This window comes from Bacillus rossius, chromosome 1, assembly GCF_032445375.1.
Source record: "Bacillus rossius redtenbacheri isolate Brsri chromosome 1, Brsri_v3, whole genome shotgun sequence".
Taxonomy (NCBI): Eukaryota; Metazoa; Arthropoda; class Insecta; order Phasmatodea; family Bacillidae; genus Bacillus; species Bacillus rossius.
Genome location: NC_086330.1, coordinates 373,592,809 through 373,618,220, shown reverse-complemented (window position 1 = coordinate 373,618,220; position 25,412 = coordinate 373,592,809). Strand labels below are relative to the sequence as shown.

The following is a 25,412-nucleotide window of genomic DNA, read 5'->3' as shown; positions in this document are numbered from 1 at the left end:
CACACAAAAACATTAAATGTTTGAAACAAATGGTGTTCCAATGAAAACGACATTGCAAAATATGTTTTCGAAGTAAAAAAAGGATACGGCCACTGCGTTCTCTCCGGCGGAGAGCTTCGACTGAACCAGAGCCTGCTGGTCCATGGTGGCGGGGCCTACGCGTCTCCCGCCTGAAGAGAGGGGGAAGCAGCCCCTCGCCGGACTTTCGCAACTGGAACAGATCAGATCACAGACGATAGACCAGAAACATGTCACGTAAACACTCCCTCCGTCCCTCCTGGAGAACAGCGCACACTCGGCATGCTTTCAGATGGCTGACTCAAGCCTCTAGGAGGAGTGACTGAAAGGAAGAAACAAAATAAAAATGAATGTTTCACTTAAAATCATATTTATTCTTAATTTACACCGACACAGAAAAATTCACGACGCAGGTCAGTAATAACTACGTTTTGGTGACAAAATGATTTATCTCCATGTCAAGTGCGAGATTTTATTAAAGCTGGGTCTAACAATTTGAGTGAACGCAAGATTGGTTGTCCAGCGCCTTCTCTTCGAAACAAATTCCTAAATAATACCCCATTTGACGTTGTCACAAGAGGTGAGAGCTGTGCTACGCAGAGGCGTAGCTGTACATTTCCTCTCCCGCTCCATATATCACGGAACATCTCACCCAACACTGATATGTAATGAGCCAGAGATGTAATTTTTCAACCAGCTTTCCAGCAGAATACCGAGACTTTGCAGCGGATTGTTTCAATATGAAAGCAGACTAAATATGTACCTATTTTAACAATGATCACAAGGGCGGGTAGTAACAAGGCATTCGGGCTACCCTGCAAATCAAGTATTATTTAAGTGAATAATAGCTTAAAGTTACTACAGAAACAATCTAATTCATCATCTTTACAGCCATGTAATTACAATTTTCTAGGCATCTATTTGAATATTAAGGATCAAAACTTTGTGTTTAGTTTGACATTTCATACTATGGCATTACCTAATACTGAAAGTAGTTGTATCCTTACACCGTAATCTCCCTTATTACATTCTAAAATAGATGAATCTACATATTTGTTTCGCGTAAATAAATTTTAAATAAATATCGTAATACAAACACGATGTCACAACACTCCTCACAACGTAAACACACCTTTCTGCATTCGTCTAAAAAAAAAAATGTCAAGGACCGCGATCGTAGCAACCAGCAGGTGCGACAACGGAATCAAATGTCAGAAATAATACAAATTTTTGTGTTTCCCAGCCTGGCGTGCTAAAAATCAAACAGCCAATGAAAAATCGGTGTTTGTAAAATCTTTTTGAGCTCTGGTTTTGTAATTAAACATGGCTGTTTATGTGTTCCTTGGTAGTGAAGGAATGTGATAAATCGCAACATTGCATTGGACGTTTTGTGGATATTCGCGTACTGTAATACGAGAGCGGCCATATGTAAGTAATGTACCTGTAACGATACGTATTTTTTTTTCCTTTTTATCCTGAAAGTACGCGGATAAGCGATGCAGTTGATTTTAATGTTTTTATCGCCCGAGCATTGAGCAGAAGTTACCTGCATGTCAACCTGCGCGCTGTAGGCCTAAAAGAGAACACTCGCAGAAGCGGTGAACATGGAAAGCAAGCAGTCCGGCGCGAACCAGCACAGCTCGCAGCAGAAAGCCAAGCGGCCGGCCAAGGTGCTGGACGAGAGCCACTGGGACTGCAGCGTGTGCACGTACAGGAACAACGCCGAGGCGTTCAAGTGCCTGATGTGCGACGTGCGCAAAGGCACGTCGACGCGGAAGCCCAAGATCAACCCGCAGCTGGTGGCGCAGGTGGCCCAGTACGCGCCGACGACCCTGAAGGCCCTGAAGAAGGAGGGCGGGCCCAAGGACGGCTCGTCCAAGGAGAGCCCCGGGAAGGACAAGCCGGACAAGAAGCACCACGCGGGAGGCCGGGTGGGGAAGCGCAGCTGCCGCCCCCCGCGGCTGAAGAATGTGGACCGCAGCTCGGCGCGCACCCTGGAGATAACGGTGAACAACGTGACGGTCGCCATCACCGAGTACAAGCCCAAGGTGAAGAAGTCGGCGTCCGCGGAGAACTCTGGCCGGTGCAGCAGTGCCTCGTCGGAGAACAGTAGCCACTCCGAGTCCAGCACGGACGTGCTCGGCGGGGACATGGGGACGGACTCTCGCAGCTCGTAGTCCCTTAGTCGCTCCGTTCCGTGTACATTTTCAGGTTTTTAAAACTAGAGTAATTGATGTACATTTGGACGCAGTCATTTTATTTAAGTACATTTAATGTTTTTTTTTCTGTAACTTAGGACCATAAATAATCTTATCACTACGTATTACTAAGTACCTACATACTTTACCAAGAAAACAACAAAAAAAAAGTTGTAATCTTTTTTTTTAATTCCTGTAAGTTTATCCAAGTTGTGGTAGGCCTACCTAGATGATAACTCTTTAGCACTGCTCTAAAAAACTGCCAATGTATTCATCAAAAATATATATATTTATATTTTTAAGATAATGTCTTAGGCATTATATGTGATAAATGTCATTATTTTTATTGGTGTAGCACTAATTGTTGGTTGGTAAGTCAGTTAACTTCTTCTCAATGCTGTTGGCATAATTGGTCGCATGCGGTCTTGTTAACGATTGTAAAAGTTGTTGTTGCAATTGACTTGAGCAAGTAAGGTAATGGCAGTTTCTGAATTTGTTGCAACGAGTTCTTCTTCACTTTGATCCTTTCACGGCCGATGACCCTTCGTACCCTACTTTCGTTTATAAATGGCCACCCTCGCACGTTGTCATTTGTGTTTCAGTTACTCAATTTTTGGTTTCACTAGCCGAATATAGTCCGTGTTAAAGCCCACATTTTTTTTCCCTTAAGTTGCAATAAGGATTCAAAGATCCTGAAAAAAATTACAGTGAATTGAACTGCTTTTGTTTTAGTCATAATTTACATGACTACTTATTAGAATAGAACTGTGTGAGTCGCGATCACACTTGACGTCATTGTAATAATGCATTTCAGAAGGTTGAAATTATGTTATTTATCTTGAAATATTGCAGTTTTGTATCTTTTGGCTTTACCATTACCATTTCCTGATCAACTTGCATTTTTGGTTTGTGGAAAATGGAACTGAAATGCAATGCTTATCTGTTGGCTTTACCCAGTTAGATGTTAAATCCAGGAGTGTACGTATAATTTAATATTTGGTGGTTGGGAGAGTGAGATTGAGTCACTTTCCCTGCCGTTTTACTTCAAAATTTTTTCCATTTGTTGAAGGGAATGTTAAATATATTTTTTAATATTTGGAGGGAGGCGGGTAATACTTCCTCCAAATAACCCCCTATCCTTTCCCTTGTTACACCCTTTTTTAATTAATTGCTTGGATGGCATACCTCTTTATATTTTAAGCTGTGTTATGTTAGTTATTTTCTAGACTAATATCATTTAACAAATTTTGCTTCCAAGCAAAGAAAATTTTAACTTTCATAGATTATCTAACAGATGCGATAAACTATATTAAAAAAATAACCTAACTTGCGTGACTAGTTCACAATATTTTCAATTCCTTTAACATACTTCAGAATGTGCGGCGTGGTAAATTCTAAAAGTTTACAGGTGACGGAAAACACCACGTACATAATTTATTCATCATTAATTTTTTTTTGCTGCAGAAGCTGTTTTATTAGACGACCTATGTTAAGTTTTTAAAAAAAGCCAAAATTTTTGTTGCGTGGCTTTTGTCTAATGGAAGATACGTTTGGGAGCCTTTGACTTGAACATGGATTACCCTCTTTTTCCTGAATAATCCGTCATTAACTTCTGGATATTTAGGCAGAACTCCTAGCACAGTTAGGCTACTTAAAAATTGACAATTTTGTTCAATTTTGGCAGTAATTGTGTCTGTGTGTGGAAATAACCATTTATTTTGTCTGTCTCACCCATTTTTCTATTCTTAGGTACATTGCATTACTACCTAGTTGAAATTAAAAACATAAAGTACACTTTGCACGACAGATTGTGACGTATTTGGCCCTCTGGTGGTTATAGGTGACTTCATTTGAGAGTCACGTGAAATGTTTACTTTGTTTCAACAATTGGTTTCAGATGGTATGGAACAGCATAAATAAAGGTATTGTTGTTAAGTGTATCGCCTTAGTTTGTTCTTTGTTTGAACTCGTATTTTTGTTAATAGACTCGTACCATTTAGATTAGTTTTACATTAAAAATTGCAGTGAATTTTTATATGCCTAGCTCCCATTGTATTGTGTTGAGTCTGTTGTTTGAAGCATTTTTTTTTACTGCAATGAATTATTCAGTATTCCTAAGAAAGTTCAAAAGCATTATGCTGATTATTTTTTTGTGCTTCGTTAGGGGCTTGGGAACTTCCCCTGATTAGCAAACTGTTCTCATGCGTCCGTGCTGTCTCTGTGCGATGACAGCTCCAACATATCTTCACGTTTTTGTGGATTCCTCATATCCTGTCTGTTGATCTAGTTGTTGAATGTTAAAATATGTATCGGAAATTAATTTTAAAAGTTTGGACAAAAATAACTTTTTCAGATTTAAAAATCTATTTGTGGGGAAAAACTCTAGTGTGTAACCACTGGATTTTGTGTTGTGATCATAAGAAAACAATATTTCTGATGATATTTTTAGTTTTTTTTTTGTATTATTTAATTGTGTATGTGGTGATTGAAAATATTTTTCTGGAGACATTTCACGCACCCACAGGTGGGAAAAAAAAAACCCGCGAAGGCACGTAAATGCTACACAATATACGTAATTTGTAAAATTATAATAAAAAAAAATTTTGCCTGACTTATTAGCGTGGTTTATACAGTTCAGTACTGCAGACAACTTTACTCGCGCAACTGTCAGCTCTCATTTCGCCAGTCTGCTCTTGGCAGTGGTCGTTCCGTCCTGCCGCCGGATTGGCGGACGAGCGTGAAACCTCCGCCGTCGCACCGCAGAGGAGCAGTCGTACAGCTTCAGTGTCGTCCGCGACTGGAGCGAGTGCGTCGTGTTTCGCGGTCGGAGGGGTGTGTCTGCGAACGTGCAGCGTCCGAGTGGGCCGAAGCTCGAGTCGTGATGCGTCTCGGGCGACGGTCGTCCGGGAACATTGAGACACTTTGGCTCGCCGTTGGCATCCAAACGTAGATGGAAAGTGAAATCGCATTGTATCAAAAAAAAAAACCATCATGTTCCAGTTAAGGGGATCCATCCCTGATTTTTGGATTGTAACAATATATTTTTATTTTGTAATAATTTTGTCCCGCTTCAAATTTTTTTGGCGATGGTGCATGACGGCAGCAGATGTAGATTGCTTCGTTTGTTCTATCTAGGAAGTCTACAGGTGAACTAGGCGCACGAAATTAACGAAATTGAACGGCAGCTGGAAGTCAACGTAACTTCAATGTCCAGCAGCCTCTTGCTGGCCAACTTTTTTTGTTTTCTCGATGCCTCGCTTCAGGTTATAATTGCACATTAAGTATAAATAATTGGAGGTTGTACACTTAAATCGTGTGGAAATAATGTCTGATACGGTTTTTTAGCCTTTTAATATAAAAACGGGCACATTCCTACGAATAGACAATCTATTTGATATCATGTTTAGTTTTGCTTGATATTTAAAATTTAAAAAAAAAAAGACACACTGATGTAAAAGGGTTGCAAGAATTATTTAATCACCTGAAAAAGTACTGATCGGTACTCCAGGTATCTGAGACATCCTTTTAAAATTAGTTTTTAATCATCAGTGTTTAATATGTAAGGAAAGAAAGAATATTTTACCTACAGTGATGAATACAAAGGTAATAACAGTACAAAACAGCAAATATGCGTGAAACCTGTACCAAACGCTTCTGTGCTGTATAGCGATAAGGTGTATCATTAAACAGTAAGCTGTAATTAAATATTTAAGTTATATATTTCACTATGTGGTAAAAAACATTTTCGCTTCTTTTAGGAATTTTAATGATCTGCTGGTTTATTTTTATCATAAATTTGTATAACAATGAAAAGAAAGGTTTTGCCATGATAAAATTTGTTTGCATTGTTGTAATGTTGGTATCATGAATTTAGACAAATATTATGTTGGTACTTAATGCATATGCTGCCGTGGCTGTTAGACTGATTTGACGACGACGCCATATTTTCACACGAAAATCTTAGAACTGTCAGGTATATTTAGCGCAACGTTTCTGAACCTATTTCAGATCACATAGGCCTGAACATAAATTGCTCAAATTGGCGGCTTATTGCATATATTTTTTTAGCACCATTTTTTTTTGTGTTCTGGATTTTGAATTTTAAAATCTCTATAGCTAAAACAAAACCTATTTTATTCTATTATTTAATATTCAGTACAGGTATTTTTCAATAATGTTATGTTTAGAATGTGAAATATGTAAATAAAGTTTTTATGGATGATAAATTTTTCAATTTACTAAACCGCGATTCACACTTAACTTAGGCCAGAAGGTACAATGTTTGATAATGGCTGGAGAATTCGCACCATGTTTCAGAATGCTCCTTGTTCAATCTTGGTCCTGCTGGAACACTAAATAAACTAAATAATTCCTGTTCTTTCAAGCAGTTTGGAATGCCTAGAAATCTCTTGAAGACTGATGTGTGAGGATTTTTGCACATGATGTGTTCATACTTTGTAGTGGTAATGAGTTGTTGGCATTGTACCAGTTCATTTGAAACTGTTCTGAAGTGGGCAGTAATTGGCTTGATTGCCACAAGGCGATGTGAAGGTACCTGACATGCAGTGCCAGAAGGCTGGCTCTTCCCTTTTGTACTGCGTGAGCACTGCTGTGCGGCTGTCTCGGCACTCCTCTGCTCAGACTGAACTCTGACGTAGACTGTGTGCCCCGTTTAAGCCCAGTTCTGCAGCAGCAGACATGCACACATGCTAGAGCTCAATATCTTGATTATATCAGCCGACTCTTGACAGTTGTGTGGGCGAATCGTACGCCAATATTCGAGTCGTACGCAGAGACAAGAATCTTTGGTCTGTGCTCTAGACTTCTCTTGTGTCTCAGTGGGGCATGTCGTACTTTGCTCGTCGCAGTGGCGTACTTAGCTCATCGTAGTAGCATACTTCACTCATCGCAGTGGCATACTTTGTTCATTGAAGTGGTGTACTTCGTTCGTTGCAATGATGTACTTTGCTCGTTGCGATGGCGTACTTCATTTGTTGCAGTGGTGTACTTCATTTGTTGCAGTGGTGTACTTCGCTCTCATTGCAGTGGCGTACTTCATTCGTTGCAATGATGTACTTTGCTCGTTGCAATGGCGTACTTCGCTTTTTGCAGTGGCATACTTCCGCTCATTGCAGTAGCTACTTTGTTCATTGCAATGATATACTTTGCTTGTTGCAATGGTGTACGTCGCTTGTTGCAGTGGCGTACTTCGCTCATTGCAGTAGCATACTTTGTTCATTGCAGTAGCATACTTTGTTCATTGCAGTGACATACTTTGTTCGTTGCAATGGCGTACTTCGCTTGTTGTAGTGGCGTAATTCACTCATTGCAGTAGCGTATTTTGTTCATTGCAATTATGTTCTTCGTTGCAGTGATGTACTTTGTTTGTTTCAATGGTGTACTGTGCTCTTTGCAGTGATGTACTTGGCTTGTTGCAGTGGCATACTTTGCTTACTGTAGTGGCATCATCAGTCCTTACGACTTCTGTGTGTTCGTTCTCATACAACGCAACCTCGGTTATTCACGTCTCAGCTATCACGATTTGAGAACGGGGCTGAGTGACAGTCACAGCTAATGAGCATGTGGACCAAGCACTAATGGACACTCGTCAGTGAACATACAATAATTTACACTCGTAACTTGAAAATAAGTGCTATCCTATTGGCAGCACGTAAGATCATTCCATATGGCCCACGTGGTTATCAGAAACAGTATTAATCAACATGAATCTTCATTGATTATTTGATATCACTGAATTCGAAAGTTATTGTTTAATGCTGCAAAGCAAATAATCTCTGGATTATACTTCAGATTCTAACTTAACTATCTGACATTTTACATGTGCAAAACGTGGTAATATTAAAATTCTTTTTAAAAGAAAATGTATGATGTAATTTAAACACATTATCTGTTTATAACTATAACTCCAAATTATGTTTTGTTACGTACTTGTAACAAAATTTTTTTTTGCTTGAAAGTTGTCACCTGTGGCCTGTAAGGCACATTAAATGTGTAACAGCTATCAGAGTATAATTATTTATAGCTGTAAAAGACATCACTTTGTCAAACCTATTGAAGGAAATAATGCAGTATTTTGAGTAAGTACTTATGTAGTGGGTCACTGTGATTATTAACATGCATGGGATTACAACCTGAATTTTTCTGTATTTGCTCACCGATTGGACGGCCATTAGCAATATTGAGCCAAGTTCCAGAATCACAAACTGAGATATTAGATCATTTACAAACACTTGCTTTCCTCGCAAATTGTGTGTAGCGGCTTGCTGCTAGTGCAGCCTGTGGCAGTGTTTTCTGGGTCGTGTTGGCTGGACGTACATGATTATGTATTTGTGCTCTTAAGTCATGTCTTTTAAATATCTTCACCTTCAAATTTTAGCAGACATTAACACTTTCATTAAGTTTTTTTTTTAATTTTTTTTAAGTACCTATTAAATGTGAAAAATATTGTTATTGTACCCTAAAGACAAGAATTTATCTCTTAGCTCACATATTGTTTGTATGAAAGGTAGTACAACGTTAGTGCATTCATGTTTTAAAAAAAAATGTTTTATGTCGATGGAAATTCCTAACTGCCTCTAATGTGTGGTAGTACAAAATGTTTGTGATTGTATAACTCCAATTTGTTTGGTGGCTCCACCTGTCTCATAAGTCTAAAAACTCACTGTCTCATCGGTACCTAATGTAGAATTCAAACTTTTAATTGTTTTCGTGTATAGTTCATGTAAATGTTATCGTTGTTGAGGACTAAAATGGTGTTATGATTTATATTTTTGAAGTAAGTGTATGCTTTGGGGTGTAAATAGCAAGTAATGTAAATTTGTAATTTCGGTTTCAAAAGCCAATTTAAGCTGGTATTTTTGATGAATATATTTCTTGGAAGTTAATTTTTTGTACTAACAGAAAATCTTAGTACAAGTTACAAATTTTTTAAAAAAAATTTTCAGTGAAGTTCAAAAAGTCTGGGAAATAAGAGAAATTAAAATTGTATATTTATACAGTTAGGTATATTTTTGAAATGTGTCTAGTTTAAGATATCAGTCTGTAGTGTTAATTTATGTACCATTCAACATTAATGATTTTAATATTGACATGATTTTCTCACTGAACATAAAAGAGTGGACACAATGTCCAAACTTCATTTTCTGAATTTCGGAATTTGTATTTGTGAATATTTTCAGTGGTGTGTCTAACAACTTATAACATTGACCATGATGCAATTTACTAAAAAAAAAAAAGAAAATAAAAATTTGCTTGGTGTTTTATACTTTTTAGCAAACTTCTATTGGTTTTATAGTGTTTTTATTTTTCATAGGACATTACTTATGAGTACAATACAAACTTTATTAATGCTTATTACATATTAGGGGCTTGTATTTTTTATGCGTGGATTTCGAGACTGTGCATTAAAACACTGCAGCATTGTTTGTGCTTCGTGTTTGGTTGAGTTTCTTTCAGATTCATATATACCTACGTACTGTGTATCACTACAATCTACTGCAATCACAATAATTCACTGCAGGAGCAAACACATCTCAGTGGCCCGGTCAAACAAGGCAATGACTGCCACGGCAGACGGCCGTAAGGATGAAACCGCTGGTGCAGGCATACCATATTGTAGTCTAATGGACGTTATGATTTTTTGTGATAAATGCCTACCTGCCCTTACTTATTATTATTGAATCTAAAATGCAGCAATATAAGAAACTTTGTTTTATTTTTATGTTTGGATTTTAAAAAATATATGTAATGGTCAAGAAATCGTGTCAGTATCATTGCTACACAATTGGCTGCTGTTATTTTTACTTGCAAGAGAGGATATTTTATTTGTGAATTAATTTTGAAACTATTGACATCCCCTTTATTTGCCTGTAAAACTACGTTACAAGATTGTGCTTTGAATTTTGTGTATTCATTTTTTTTTAAATATGTATGTGCGAGATTTTAGATAATGGTTCTTTGTATAACATCTATCTGTAAAAAATCTGCAATGTGATATTGCATATATTTTGCAGATGAATTTGACAGCTTTTTATGCCTAAGTGCCAGCTTTAAACTATTTGTTTTATTTTTGTGATCATGAATGATTCGTAAATTGTGGAAATGTATGATAGGATTGTACCAACATGCATTTCAGAAATGTCTCATGTCCATGTGAAATGTAAAAAAATTTTAATAACTGATGGGAAAAAAATATATTGTTTTTGCTATTAGAAAGAAACATGTATTTATTTCTGTATAACAATTATTTTCTTTCAGTAAGACTGTTGAAAGGTTAATTTAGTGAAAGTAAAGTGGTTTTAAAATTAATTATTACACATATCATTTCACACTCAATGTTTTTCAGTGAAACTCTCTATTCATAAAAATCAGTTTAGCTGTTGCAAGCAAAACTAGTTCATAATAATTGTGTGTGATGTGAAAACATAATTTTGTTTTGAAACTCAAATTAAACAAGGTTTTGAATAAATTAACGTCGTGATGCTTTGTTTCAAAATATATAGATAGTTGCTATTAATTTCCATTGATACAGCACAGCTATTTCCATAGATAAAGATTGGCTATTTCCTTCAACTTGTTTTTACAATTTTTAATTTTGCATTGTTATATGTTCACTCTTAGCAAACACAGGGGCATTGAAAGGTGTTTATTCGACATCAGTGGAGCTGTGTATGTTTAGGTATTTTGGGGTGAATTATGGCTGTTTGTCGAATTTAGTCGGAGGTTATCATTACTGTTAGTATTGTTTTTCGTTTTATAGCTGGTTACATTTCTATAGTGATTTCTCAAGAAACTATTTTAAACCTTGGATGTAACATATCAAAGACACTTTTAAACAGTAACACTCATTTGTCTTTTTTTTTTTCTTTCAGTAGAGCATTTTAGAACATCTTGTTTTAAATACCATTGTACTATTATTCATTTTTATTTGGTATTTTCACTAAAACTATAGTGATGTTTGATGATGTGGCAAAATGGCTAACTGATACGGCAATGGTGCAGAAAGTGATGGTTTCAGGTGATTGTTTTATGTTTACGATTAACACAGTTAAACTTGCAGAATTTTTGATAGGCAGAACTAATATATATGTATATATAATATGTATAACCTTTGCATAATTAGTTGGCAATGTTGAATTTTTAATAATCTTGAGCAAATTGAATAAATAAATGAATAATTTTGGGTTTCAAGGCAATGCTTGTGACTACTCCGTGATATGCTATAAATATTTAAGTAACCCTTTTACCCTTTTAAAATCATTAAAAGTCTAACTATTTTCAAAGGATTGGCAAAATAAAACAATATGTTTTTTAAAAGAAATAAAAACCATATCACATAACAGCCAGTAAAATTGACTTAAAACCTAAAAAAAAGTCCAGCTTTACATTACATTTCATTCTCCTTATCCATACTGCACACAAATATTTAAAAAAAATGTAACTTTGCCAGCTAATAATACAAAAAATATGGGATATATGACATATAATAATGGCCCTAAAACGGGCCACACACCCTTTAAAAACCTTTACGCTGTGATTGTATTATCGTTTGTTTCATTTCCCTAAAACTTTTAGAGAGAAGTTTATTTATCTTTGAAAGATTTGTGCAATGGGAGTGCATGACTGACTTGATGTAAGCTTTTGGACATACGCCATTGCTAAGCACATGTATGTCTGTAGAAGAAAACTACAAAAACCCCAAAAGACAAAAACACAAATTAAGCAAAAAATTGCTGCTGTCAACAAGATATAAACGCCACTTTTCTTTGTTTGTTGACCATATTCCTTTTATGGAATATTATGTGGTGTTTATATCCTGTTGTAAACAGCAATTTTTTGCTTAATTTGTGTTTTTGTCTTTTGGGTTTTTTTTGTAATTTTCTTATACAGACATACATGTGCTCAGGGGGGGGGGGGGTTTAACCCCCCCCCCCCCTCCAGCACCAAATCTGTAATTAATTTCTTATTCGTCACTCAAACAAATTTCATATTAAAAAATAAAATTTTTACCATTACATTATTTAAATATAAGTACCGAAAACTGCTAAAATAGCACTATTTTACACCTTAAAATCCAAATTTTCCCGGGGGAGGACCCCCGGACTCCCCGCTTTAATATGGGGGGGCTATGCTTCTTAACACCCCTCATAACAAATCCTGGCTACGCCACTGCGTGTGCTTAGCAATGGCGTATGTCCAAAAGCTCACATGAGAAGTTTATGTGGCTGAAGTGTTGTCAGGAACACAGTACAGAGGCTGTTGTAGCGCGGAGGGGCGTATGGGGTCGTGCTTGCCAGGGCGGAGTGCTTGTTTGTCGAGGAACCTGGCCGATGGCTGTCGAGTCGCTACGCAGTTGGGTCGTCTGAGGCCAAGGGCGTCGCCACGGGGGGGTAGGGGGGGGAGTTGCCGCCCCACCCTAGAACCTTAGAGATATAAAATAATGTAGCCAAAAGCAAAAAAAAATACATACTTTTCCTTAAACTCGCCCCCCCCCCCCCCCCCCCTCCCCCCCATCCCAGGCCATCGGCTGGCGACGCCCTTGTCTGAGGCTCAATGTTGAACTGTCCTGACCGGTACATGTCATAGTACCCATTCAGTTCGGGGGTAACAGGGTTCGTATGCCTCCTTAATATCCTTAAAAAGTCCTTAAAACTCCGTAATAAAGAATGACAGCTTGCAAGTAATGGATAAAATCGGGTATATAAATTTTCTTATTGTTTCCAACATTGGCAGAAAACAATGCTGGGTGCATGCTCATTACAATTTTCCAATTTTGGGCCTCATAAATAGATTTTATAAATATGAGACATTTTGAATTCGTTTTTAATAACTGATATCTTCATCTTAACTTCAAATTAAAAACTTGTGTTTTACTGTTTTACTTTGATCTTACTAAGTAAATGTAATTAGCAATAAAATAAAATGCTAGAACTATAAATTTCAGATGGACACAGATAAGTTGGATATGTGTTTCAGAAACAATTCTGGACAATATGTGCTAACTGTAAGAATTGAAAAAAATCAACAAACTAATTTTTTGTGCACTGAATATTTAAAACATTATTATTTTCTTTAAGTATTTTGAAATAGGGTTGAAAGCGACTAAGTAATGGGGTGACCTTAAATACTCCTTAAATTTTTGTTTGCACAAGAGGGTACGAACCACGAATAAACCCCAGGCTTGTAGGATCCTATGATGGAGCAGTGGAGGAAAGTACATATTAGGAAGCTGTGGTGTTCGGATAACTGGGCATTCTCCCAAAACTCATTTTTTGCTTCAATGCCTTGACTTGCTAGTGCAGTACCGTACACTGGGGCAGAGAGTTTTAAGTTTCCTGCTCACCTCTGTCGAAATAAAATGTTAGTTGTAAACGTACGGAATGTTTTTTTTATACAATTGACATGACTTTTGTCCACCTCAAAGAGAAAGATTAAATATTCTGGGACAGTGATGACATAAGGAGGTTGGAATGTTGAGGTGTAACCGGGGGGGGGGGGGGGGAGATTAGTTTATGTTCAGAAGCTACCTATTAATCATGTGGCCTTATGGTTTTTGTTTCAAACCGTGGTAAAAATAATCGAATATTCAAAAAATTTTGGACTTTATGTTATTGTAGTATTACAAACTATTGGCTGTCAAACTGGTTTCCAAAGGAATATTCCTTCTGGGTAGTGTCTCGGTGAAACAGCTAGGCAATTGGTGCTGCCACTCTGAGAGTGGTAGCTGAAGGGAGACCAATAAAAGAAATATTGATTGATTCCCCCCCCCCCCCCCCCCAAAAAAAAAAAAAAAAAACTGCAGATTTTTCCGTAGGTACAGACGAGGGGCAACATCTCAATGATTTCCTCAGCCTTCGCAACACCTCAGGGCCGAGGGTACGAAACGGGCAACTGGAAAATGAACTTGTTGGGAACTACAGCATGAGTCCAGGCAGCTCTAGGTGTCTGGTCTGTGACGATGGGTAGGGGCATGCAGATTTCGCGAAAAGATTTTGAGACTAGACGAAAGTTAAAACACTATAGCACCGTCTGTGTTTCGAGACTGGGCGAGTTTCTCCCAGGTACATATTGATTGTAATAACACCAATCACAGTGATTCAATGATGAAGTAAACGTGTATTGATTGGCTCGGTCAAATAAGTCTGACTTCTCTGTCAGACAGTCGCCAATCACAAGGAAGAAACCACAGGTGTGGGTATACCTTGTTGCAGTCTAATAGGCGTTCAGATCTTTTCGCGAAAAATGCATGCCCCTAATGATGGGGTCTCCCGGTATGTTGGCATTCTGGAGGTGAGATAGTTGTGCTCGGTTGGCTTCGGAAGACGACGTTAAAACCTCTTGAGGAAAGTTGCATCACGCTGGCCTGTGGAGTGACCGACTGAAGAGCGACGTGGAAAGACGCAGGGTGGACCGCTAGTACCCCAGCGACCCATCTGCCGCTTGTGTCGTTTGTAACAAGGAAGTCGTACTTTCAATTTTTTTTTTGTGTGGTGCTCATGTAAATATTATAGTTTTTAAGAAGTTTGCCTAATTTGGTTGTGATTGATATTTTCTAAGAAAATATAATGCGGTCCATTGACATTGTTCTCACGTGCCAATGTTGGCCGTTGCATTTTCTCGTCAGTCCTGTTATTTAATGGGCGTTTCTGTGACTTTATCCTGATACAGTAAAACCTAGTTTAAAAAAAACCCTTGTTAATACTAAACTCTCATTAATACAAAGTGTTTTCACAGTCCCTAGAAACTACATAGGACTTGTATTTGTTTAATACAAATGTGTGGTTTTTATGTAATACTACATTGTTTTTGTTCCAAAGCTAAACAATTGGATGACGTAAACTATGGTTATTACAAATATACTAGAATAATATAAAGTAATAATGTTAAGTTCAACCAAAATAATACTAACGCTATTGCTTTAGTTTATTGTAGGTTGAGGGAAAAAGTTTAGAAATTTTACTCTTCCAAAATGATGGTATTATTTATTTTTGTACGTAATTTATAAACCTTAACTTTATCCTTCTGTCTTAAATGCTTTCAAAAGTAGTACAGTACAAAAACAATTTTTGCAAAACCGCATATATAGCCAACCGAAATTGTATTTTAAAATTCCTAGAAAACAGTACATAGGTGCTATACAAAATTGCGTGCAAGTTTTCTTGGAGCAAATTCTATTTTAATTTTATTTGAATTTGATTCATAATTTATATAAAAATTGTGATTAAATTTTGTAATAGTATGGCTAATGCAAACCTCGTTATTGCAGAGTGACAAAATAAGAGTCCCTTCAGGTTTTTATTATTTAGGTTCGACTGTAACTCTCTTAATTGAGCTGCAAGAGATCATAACTGAACACTTAGGTTCCTTTTTATCATTATTAGATCAATTACAGGAAGTATCTTGGCGACAAAACGTAAAGTGCAAGCGAGGCCTTCAATAATACTAATTACAAAAGAAAATGTGTGAGAAGAAGCCTGGCTATCAATAATTCTTCTGGTGAAGTTCTGTGGCGATGGCTATAAAAACTCTCGGCACAACCTCTTCGAAGAAGGGAAGGATAAATGCATGCAAAATGAGATCATGATTTTCCTTGAATCAAAGGGTGAATTGTTTTGATATTACAAGGAAAGGTCAAATATTGCTCTTAAACTTGTACCTGCAACCCATTTTTTCCAAGTAAGTTTTTCATCGGTCTGGAACGGACAGTTGTTCCGCATGACGAACCCGGGAGGAAATGTTCCAGGTGGGCGCGGTATGCGAGAGCGACGCGGAGACCAGCGCGGGATGCCTGCTCCGTCACGGCTGGGGCACGGCAGGCGAGCAGCACGGCTCGTCGGCCGTTCAGAGTGTCGGTCGAGGGAAACATCGGCAGCGGGAAGTCCACTCTCATCAAGCACTTCGCAAACTTCCCCGATGTCGACGTTCAGTTGGTACGTTGTGACTTCAGTCAACTCTTTCTCGTCACCATGTAAAGAGCTGTACTTCATTTAGGTCTTACACAATTTTTTTTTTTTCAATAAAGATCGCAGGCTTTTACGGCCGTTGTCTGCATTTTCTGGGTGTAGGCCGTGTCAGGTAGTTGTCTTGCAACGTTTCGGCAGCCATTGCAGCTGCCATCATCAGGTAGACTACCTGATGATGTCTACCTGATATGACTGCCGAAACGTCGCAAGACAATTACCTGACACGGCCTACATCCAGAAGCCAAGGAAAATGCATTTTTTCCCCCTATCTTGAAATTATGAAGCCAAGTTTTTAAACAGTAATTGAAATGCAAATTTTTTTAAAATTTTTTAAGTTATGAATATTGATGTGACAGACTAGTTTAAAAAATAAAAAAAATTGTTTGTTCAATAGTGAATTGCTTACGTTGTCTGTAACGCTGGTACTAAAGGTAAAGCATGAATCAGTTTACGAACACCAAGGCAATGACCATTTGAGTCCATTACAGTCGTGGAGGCCCTATTGCCTTAAGGCTTGTCTGCTTAGTATGTAACAAGTCGCAATCATGCCCGGCCAAGATGACTACTTTTTTGGATGCCGTGCGCAGGAGCCGGTCGAGGCGTGGCGGGACGTGCGAGGCGTGAACCTCTTGGAGCTGCTGTACCAGGACACCAGCCGGTGGAACACGGCGTTCCAGAGCTACGTGCAGCTGAGCCGCCTCAGGATCCAGACCCGCCCCACCGACCGGGACATCCAGATGTTCGAGAGGTCGCTGCAGAACAACAGGTGTGGGCTCATCCGCTACGCTGCCGCGAGCTAGTGTAGAATTGTGCTGCTGCGAGCTAGTGTAGAATTGTGCTGCTGCGAGCTAGTGTAGAATTTTGCTGCTGCGAGCTAGTGTAGAATATTGCTGCTGCAAGCTAATGTAGAATAGTGCTTATGCGAGCTAGTTTAGAATTGAGCTGCCGCGAGCTAATGTAGAATTGAGCTGCCGCGAGCTAATGTGGAATTGTGCTGCCGCGAGCTAATGTAGAATTGTGCTGCTGCGAGCTAATGTGGAATTGTGCTGCCGCGAGCGAATGTAGAATTGTGCTGCCGCGATATAATGTAGAATTGAGCTGCCGCGAGCTAATGTGGAATTGAGCTGCCGCGAGCTAATGTGAAATTGAGCTGCCGCGAGCTAATGTACAATTGAGCTGCCACGAGCTAATGTAGAAGTGTGCTGCCGCGAGCTAATGTAGAATTGAGCTGCCGCGAGCTAATATAGAATTGTGCTGCTGCGAGCTAGTGTAGAATTGTGCTGCTGCAAGCTAGTGTAGAATTGTGCTGCTGCGAGCTAGTGTAGAATTGTGCTGCTGCGAGCTAGTGTAGAATTGTGCTGCTGCGAGCTAGTGTAGAATTGTGCTGCTGCAAGCTAGTGGAGAATTGTGCTGCTGCGAGCTAGTGTAGAATTGTGCTGCTGCGAGCTAGTGTAGAATTGTGCTGCTGCGAGCTAGTGTAGTATTGCTGCTGCGAGCTAATGTAGAATAGTGCTGCCGCGAGCTAGTTTAGAATAGAGCTGCCGCGAGCTAATGTAGAATTGAGCTGCCGCGAGCTAATGTGGAATTGTGCTGCCGCGAGCTAATGTAGAATTATGCTGCCGCGAGCTAATGTGGAATTGTGCTGCCGCGAGCTAATGTAGAATTGTGCTGCCGCGATCTAATGTAGAATTGAGCTTCCGCAAGCTAATGTGGAATTGTGCTGCCGCGAGCTAATGTGGAATTGAGCTGCCGCGAGCTAATGTGAAATTGAGCTGCCGCGAGCTAATGTAGAATTGTGCTGCTGCGAGCTAGTGTAGAATTGTGCTGCTACGAGCTAATGTAGAATGGAAACTACCTGGTCGATACACAGAACTAAAGCCACGTGAGTCCTGTATCAGCTGTCGTGTTGATTTTTACAAGTAACAAATTTTATTGAAGCAAAACATATACGTACAACCCTAAAATAACTAAATATTTTCATGAACGTAGGCTTTCAATGTGTACAGCTTTGAAACAAATGTGAAGCTTCACATCAGATGCAAAGCTTTACATCACAACCAAAGCATCAAATTTTCTGACGAAGTCAAATCTAATTTTAAAAAGAGCTTCGGTTGATTCGCAAATTCGGGGCTTTGCGTAGGCCTAGTGCAGTTTACGAGACAAATTGTGTAAATATCTATTGAAATCTGTCCTGCCTACTTTACCAGTGTTTGACAACATAAACTAAATCATGTATCAGAAAGAATTTGTGGGTGTAAAGATGTAGTTTCATGCGTGAAAATCACATTCAAGAAATCATAAAACAACACCAGCAGTATTTTGGTGGCGCCAACATCACTCATTGAAATAGTTTTTATGCTAACTGCAAGTGAATGCCTTAGTAGATATGAAAGGTTTGTTGGAATGTCAGAATTGCCGAGACTTTTAGTTGTCGGACGTGCTAGAGACGCAGTCTGTGGGGAAAGAACTTCAAGATTGGTGTTGCGTAGGTTCTGCTTCGTGGAGATGGCCCACGACAACGGACAGTTGTCGCACCCGGAATACGTCGTGCTCTGCGAGTGGTACGACTGGATCAGCTCTCACATCGACATCAGCTTGGATCTCATTGGTACGTCACAGATTGGTGTTTTCACGTTTTCAGGAATATTTCGTAGACATTTCATATTTCACCTTTATTTCTTAGTTAATTGTTGATGTTAAACTTTGACACTCAGCCGTATTGGAATGTTAAATATTATCTTAAAATATTAGGATTTTTTTTTTCTTCTTGTCAGTATTAGTAATAAATTTACAACTTGTAATATGGAGGCATTGATCCGGCCGTAGGCTGGAAGCAGTTGATGATGGTAGTGATGATATTTTGTCACGAGTGGGGAATAAAGCATTTGAAAGGATATTCCAGTTGGTTTTATTTACTAATAATTTACACAATGGACGACTTGAAAAGGGGCGGAGCCAAGCACTTCAAGTAACGGTCGGTTGAAGCACCACTGTCAACCTGTCAACCGTGTGACACAGAACATAAACAAACAGCCACTGATAATGGAATAAGCTATGTTGAACAAGTTTTCGTGGACTAAATAATTATTAATTTGAATTCACTCGAAGTTAGTGTAAGGATTTAGCTTTGTTGAGGATTTGCCAAAGCAAGAGGCTTAAAAAAAATGCGTAAAGTTTTCATGTTTCTACATATTATAACGATGTGTGGATAGTGACAACGCGGTAAGGACGTGTTTGCGGAAGCCTATTGCTATCCGCTGCAAAGAAATTGTACTTGTGCGATCGTCCTTGCTAACTTAAATTGTCGCTACTTAAAAAGTTTTTTTTTTGAAGGTTACTTGTAAGTCATAAAACTTGAACTCTTACAAGGGACGAGACAACATTGTACCGTTATTCAAAAGCTTGAACGGAAAAATTTTAAATACAGTAAACTCCCTATTATCCGTGCATGCTACGAAAAAATACAACACATATGTAAATCTGTATTTTATTACAAGTGAGCAAATTTGAACTCTACTGACGAGTGTATTGTGTGCAGTATACAGTAAAACGCCACAGGCCTTCTCGGAACTCACTCAGTGTCTAATGAAGCCTCCGAGTACGTACAGTACTTTATCCTTGTTACGAAGTAAGAACCGAGCACTTTTATGTTTACATTACTGAAATGTATTGTATGTTAATTATTCAGTAAAATACTAAAATTTTACTGTTAATTGTAACTTTTACTGTACATAAATTTTTAGATTTTTAAGTTGAAATTAACGTTTCCTTTTTTGTTTCCCATTTTCGGCTCTTTTGCGGATTATCCGCGATTTTCTCTATCCGCGGTGGCCCTGCCACTTAATTTTGCGGATAATCGGTAGTGTACTGTACTTCACTACAGCCATACACAGCACCGGGCAGCAACTGCTTGCTTTGTTTCCTGCAGTTTCTTCCCTCTTCTTGTCGCTCGTGACACCGTGACGTCAAGAGGGCGGGTATACCTCAAGTCGTCCATTAGTCTGCGCTACCTCGCTTCACTAGAAGCTAAATCTTGAAAAATTATTCTATTTATATATGTTACTGGGGTGTGACTCAACAGTAACTTACTCACTGGATGGTGCTTGTATGCAAGTGGCCCCAAGTCATGCATGTAAGGAGTAGCCCTAGGGTTGTGTTTCTTGAAATTTTGTTTTGTAATTTGGCATTCTCTGTCACCTATAACCCTATTTACCTGAATATATTGCAATGTGTGTGTTTTTTTTTTTTAAAAAAAAGGGCCAAAAAATCCAGAAATTCGAAGGATTCGATGTTTGAGGGAAAAGATTCAAAGAAAAATGATAAGAGGAAATACAGTAAATAAAAAATTTTAACACTGATAATCTTTGACGTTTACTGGGTCACTTTGTTTCTTCATACCTTTCCAGTTACCATTCCTCAAGATAGTGTACTTTTAACATGTAATTATATAAATAAAATACTATATGTAATCATTCTGGAAACATAGTTTGTGAAATACACATTTAAAGTGTTGAATGTTTCAACACCATAGTTAATGTTTTTCATTTCTTGTACATTATTTTTATTTTTTATCCTTGTGACTTAGATTCGGAATCGAGAGGTACCTATATTCGAGATACTCTTTGGAATTAGAATTAAATATTTGGATTCAAGAAAATTGGGATTTGACCCAACACTAGTTTTTAACAAAACTGCTAAAAAAAAAAATGGGGTTATCATTATAATCGTAAACTGATATCTTACCGCTGAATTTACAGCGATGGGAACAGCTTAGTTTGAAAATCATGCCCTCTGCCTCGTAACTGCCACGTGAAACCACTATTAATCACTGCCTCTTGAATCTCCGCTTAGTTGAAAAACTGCACGATCTGCCTGTGAACTGCGTCACTTGTGCCACTTTAGTCCGCTCTAGTTCAGGGCTTGCTGAACCTCGTAGAGGAAAGGGGTGTGTCAGTCCGCTGGGGCTGCTAGCCAAGGCACCCCCTCCCTTACACCTTCCCTCTCCCAGGTGACCACTGTATGTGTGACATTCATTGCTTTCTGACCAACCATAAATCTCCATTTTTTTCCCCTTAATTCTCTCTTGCTCTTTCAAAAAAGGCCATGTAAATCACTATTGACAGAAAGTGGCACCAGAAAAGTGGCTGTTCAATTGTAATTTTCACCTCATAAAGAATTTTTCATGGCATGGTATTAAACCTCATAATCAAAAAGTTTTGGAATGCATTATATTCAGGTAAATATGGTAAATTTCTGAACACACTGCCTTGCCTGTGTTCTGTGTGTGTCTGATTTATTTGTAGGAAATTAAATGTTAATTTAAGTGGGCATTTCATTTTGTTACGATTTTTATCAACTCAATTTGTTTCGTTGGCAGTATAGTAAAAAAAAATGTTTTGATTATCCACGACATGGATAAAGTTGCTAATATTCACACACGCCTCACCGAGAGAGAACTGGACTATATCGGGTACCCTTGTGAGCGACACGCTCCGTGAACTGCCGTGCTGCACGCCGCACGGCTATGACCCCCCGCCCTCAGAGGCTGTGATCAGGGACGACACAGGTACGATCCCTGGCACAACTGGAAGAAACTAGCGCTGTGTCTGTGCCCAAGCGACTCAGAGCTATCTTAATCTCATTGCCTTGCACCTCTGTACATAACCTTGTGACATATAAAACACAACACTTCAAAAAACTTTTTGATGTGACGTCTAATAAATCGATGAACGCCGGCTGCATGCACGAAAAAGTGTACTCCATTTTTTTTCCCCTTAATTCTCTCTTTCTCTTTCAAAAAAGGCCATGTAAATCACTACTGACAGAAAGTGGTACCAGAAAAGTGGCTGTTCAATTGTAATTTTCACCTCATAAAGAATTTTTCATGCACATTGTTCCGTTATGCTGTGTCCCCTTACACTCATTGTTCCGTTACGCTGTGTCCCGTTACGCTCATTGTTCCGTTACGCTGTCGGCGAGTGCAGAAATGATAGGTTATGTTACAATTGACTAAAAAATTATGGTGATTTATATAATTGATGATAGATATTTGATTACAGTTTATTTATATGAATACTTGTTCATAATTATATTTAAACTTTACAGCTAAACGCCAGTTTATTAAAATTAATTACAAGTCATCTACACGTGAACTGTTTCGTCGACTGTTTATAAAGTGAAGTGAAAAGTTAATGTGGTTTTCATTGCCTATTACAACAATTTCGGCAATAGAGGTTAATTATTCTTGCATTTAAAAAAAATCTGATTACTAGTTTAATTTCAAGTAGTATTTATTCTCATATTATTAAAATAAAAATGATTAAAATTTTATTCATAAAAGCATGCAATCTTTTGAACTATCGTTTGTGAACCAACTTTACAGACAAACCAATTTTTTTTTATTTAAAAAGTTTTATATTTGTTATTCTGGTTCAGATATTAGACTGGTTGTTCCATTTCTTTATCCCATGAACATTACCTACTTACTACTTACGTCCGTGCCGCAGTGTACCTGCGCTGCGAGCCGGAGGTGGCGCACGGCCGGGTGCTGGCCCGCGGCCGGCCGGAGGAGCGCTGCCTGCCCCTGTGCTACCTGCGCCGCCTGCACGAGGCACACGAGCGCTGGCTGCTGGGGCCCGGCGCGCCCGCGCCCGTGCTGCAGCTGGACGCGGGCCCGGGGCAGGACTATGTGCGCGGGCTGTACGAGCGCATCCTGGGCGCCGCCGCGCGTCGCACCTTCTACCACTGTCGTCGCGTCGAGAGTGTTCGCAAACAGCATTACGTAACGCTTTGCGAGTAGACATTTCAAATTTGTGTAAAACCACCCGATTACAGATTTTTTGTACTGCGACAAGTTGACTTGTTTCAATTTAACCAAATTTTCATAGGATAAAAAAGACTGAACGGTTTGAGGATTTATGTGCTGAAGTTCAGAAAATTTTTGTTTTCCCCATAATGATACCCTCTTTTATCGCATAATCGTCACACCTATATTTTTAGGGCGACAAAATTTGTGGATAAAACATAAAAAATCTCGCGTAGTCATCACATGATGTTTTTTGGTCCCGCTAATTAGATTCCAAGCTTTTTGTGTAGGTATTTTTTTCCATTTAAAACGATGAATTTTTAAAGTAGAAATCTAATATTTATTCGGACTTTACCATTTACTTATTTAATAATGGGATTTCGAAGTTGCCTGATGTGTAAATTTTTTTAAAGACGTTTTGAAACGTTATAACCTTTATCTGTTCGTCTGCGTCGCCGCTGTATACCACTTACTAAAATGTAGCCAGCGCTAGTTGGCATCATTCATGTTTGGTTACGTTGCTTCCCGTATAGAGCGCACACACGTAGTCAAATATCGATATCTCGCCGATTGAATGCAACGCGCGCTCTATGTCAAGTGCCGAGTTAACTACATTTAATGGTCTGCACTCTTTCGTGGTAAGTGCGTACTACGATGATAGTTACGCGTTCGTTCAGGCTCGCATTCAGATCACAGATTTTGTTTTTCTATTTAAAGTTGAAGAAAATGTTTTTGTTGCATCACTTATTGATTTAAATTGTTTGGCGTGCTCTTTTATACTTCACTTTTTAAATAAACATACTTTCCATGAATGGGTTTTATTTTTTATGGAATAACTTTACCTAACTTTACATAACACCCTACTTTTAAATACTTGATTTTAATTTAAAATGTGCGACGATTATGCGATAAAACATGGTATGTGATGTCTGATGTTTTATCTGGTAAATGTAACCATTTGTAATGATCCAGTTCTAGTTTTCACTCCTTATCTGTAACGAACATCGCTGCGAGCACCGGACAGTGGCATAGCTGGCCGGCAGAGCCCGGCGATGCTAGGGCAGGGGTGATGTTCCTTGAGACAGGCAAGAAGGGTCGGGTGAAGAGTAATCCACCTCTGCGTGGCCGCGGCTTACCGTCTTAGCGTCGCCGCCCACCGCGGTTTCCGAGCTCGCAACGTCTGCTCTGCAAGTCCAGCGCGGACGTTATGCAATATCATTTTAAATCATCGCTGTGGGGAAAAAAAAAAACGAAAAGGCGGTCATGGGGACTGTCGACAGAAGTGAAAACTTAAAACTTTGTTTTCAAATGTGTACTATGACATAATTTCTACGTCAAATGTAGGTAAGAAAATGATTTTGGTATTATATCACTAGCATGTCGGTGACGCGAACCTATAAGTTTTGTCCCTACCAATAGGTAATAACTTTAAAATTAAAGGAAATGAAGTTTTATCATTGAAAAAAAAAAAAATAGCCAATACTTGCAATATGTTCCACACAATAATTTTAATATATCCTTGGGAAATAAAAATAAAATGGAAAAACCTATAACTTTAAAATTAGAATAAATTAAATTTTATCCTTGAAAAATAAAAATTCTATGAACTAAAATACACAAATAATCAATGTTCGCTACGTAAATAAATAAAAAAGAATATCGCTCAACGCTGTCAATTTAACTTCACTTAGTGTTACTACAGCATGTTGGTGACGCCAACTCACAAGATTTTACCCATCCAAAAAGAGTCCAATATGCACATGATACAGTCCAGTATATACAATGTACTAGTGTATATACGCGTATATGTTCATGTAGACAGGCCGTTGTGCGTCGCCAGTCTGGTGCAACACGTCACTAGCATGTCGGTGACGCGAACCCATAAATTTTGCCCCTACCAAAAATCTCTTAATACGGCTAAAGAAGTTTTCACTTCAAAAATAAGTTTGCATAAATTATGCGATAGCAGGGTCCATTCGGGTAAACATAGTACATCTTTAAATAGTGAAGTTAATCCTCAACAATAAATATATTTTGAAAGTCCAAGTGTTACCTACTTCACATGCCACATGAAAACAATTATTTATTTATTTATTATTTATTTATTAAAATTTGTGACATGCACACCAACAGCCGAAGCTTTAGAGGTGTGCACAGAACAAGTAATACAAACACGACACATACAAGCGAATAAATACAACATAAACAGGATAATAAAAGACGACACATACAAGCGAATAAATACAACCTACACAGGAAAATAAAGGACGACACAATAACAAACAAAACAAAACAAAACAGCAACTGAGATAATTTTAACTAATTGATCTAAAATTGGAAGAATAAACAGGATTATAAAATTACTCAGAATATTAGGGTAATCATAAAAATTAAAATTTGAAGTTTTTA

At 38.4% G+C, this 25,412-nt stretch overlaps 3 protein-coding genes across 4 annotated transcripts in view; 2 read left to right on the top strand and 1 right to left on the bottom strand.

The window, feature by feature from the left end:
* LOC134528509 (type II inositol 1,4,5-trisphosphate 5-phosphatase) overlaps positions 1-1,200 on the bottom strand; it is a 48,907-nt gene extending 47,707 nt beyond the window's left edge. The window contains exons 1-2 of one of the 2 annotated variants that reach the window (XM_063362187.1): positions 1,151-1,200; positions 88-211 (exon numbers count right to left, since the gene is read on the bottom strand). In XM_063362187.1, coding sequence (XP_063218257.1) covers positions 88-144 — 57 coding nt within the window. In that variant the 5' untranslated portion in view covers positions 145-211; positions 1,151-1,200. Of the gene's footprint in view, positions 1-87; positions 212-997 lie in introns of both variants that reach the window. The other variant, XM_063362188.1, reaches the window with a different exon arrangement.
* Positions 1,201-1,295: 95 nt separating this feature from the next.
* On the top strand, positions 1,296-25,166 carry LOC134528510 (deoxynucleoside kinase-like). Its single transcript, XM_063362189.1, has 5 exons — positions 1,296-1,446; positions 15,979-16,165; positions 16,786-16,964; positions 18,688-18,806; positions 22,705-25,166. Coding segments are annotated over exons 1-5 (780 nt in total). The 5' UTR covers positions 1,296-1,444; the 3' UTR covers positions 22,998-25,166.
* LOC134528511 (YY1-associated factor 2) lies at positions 1,441-10,700 on the top strand. Its single transcript, XM_063362190.1, has one exon. The coding sequence runs from the start codon at positions 1,623-1,625 to the stop codon at positions 2,193-2,195; it is 573 nt and encodes a 190-aa protein (XP_063218260.1). The 5' UTR covers positions 1,441-1,622; the 3' UTR covers positions 2,196-10,700.
* Positions 25,167-25,412: the final 246 nt, after the last annotated feature.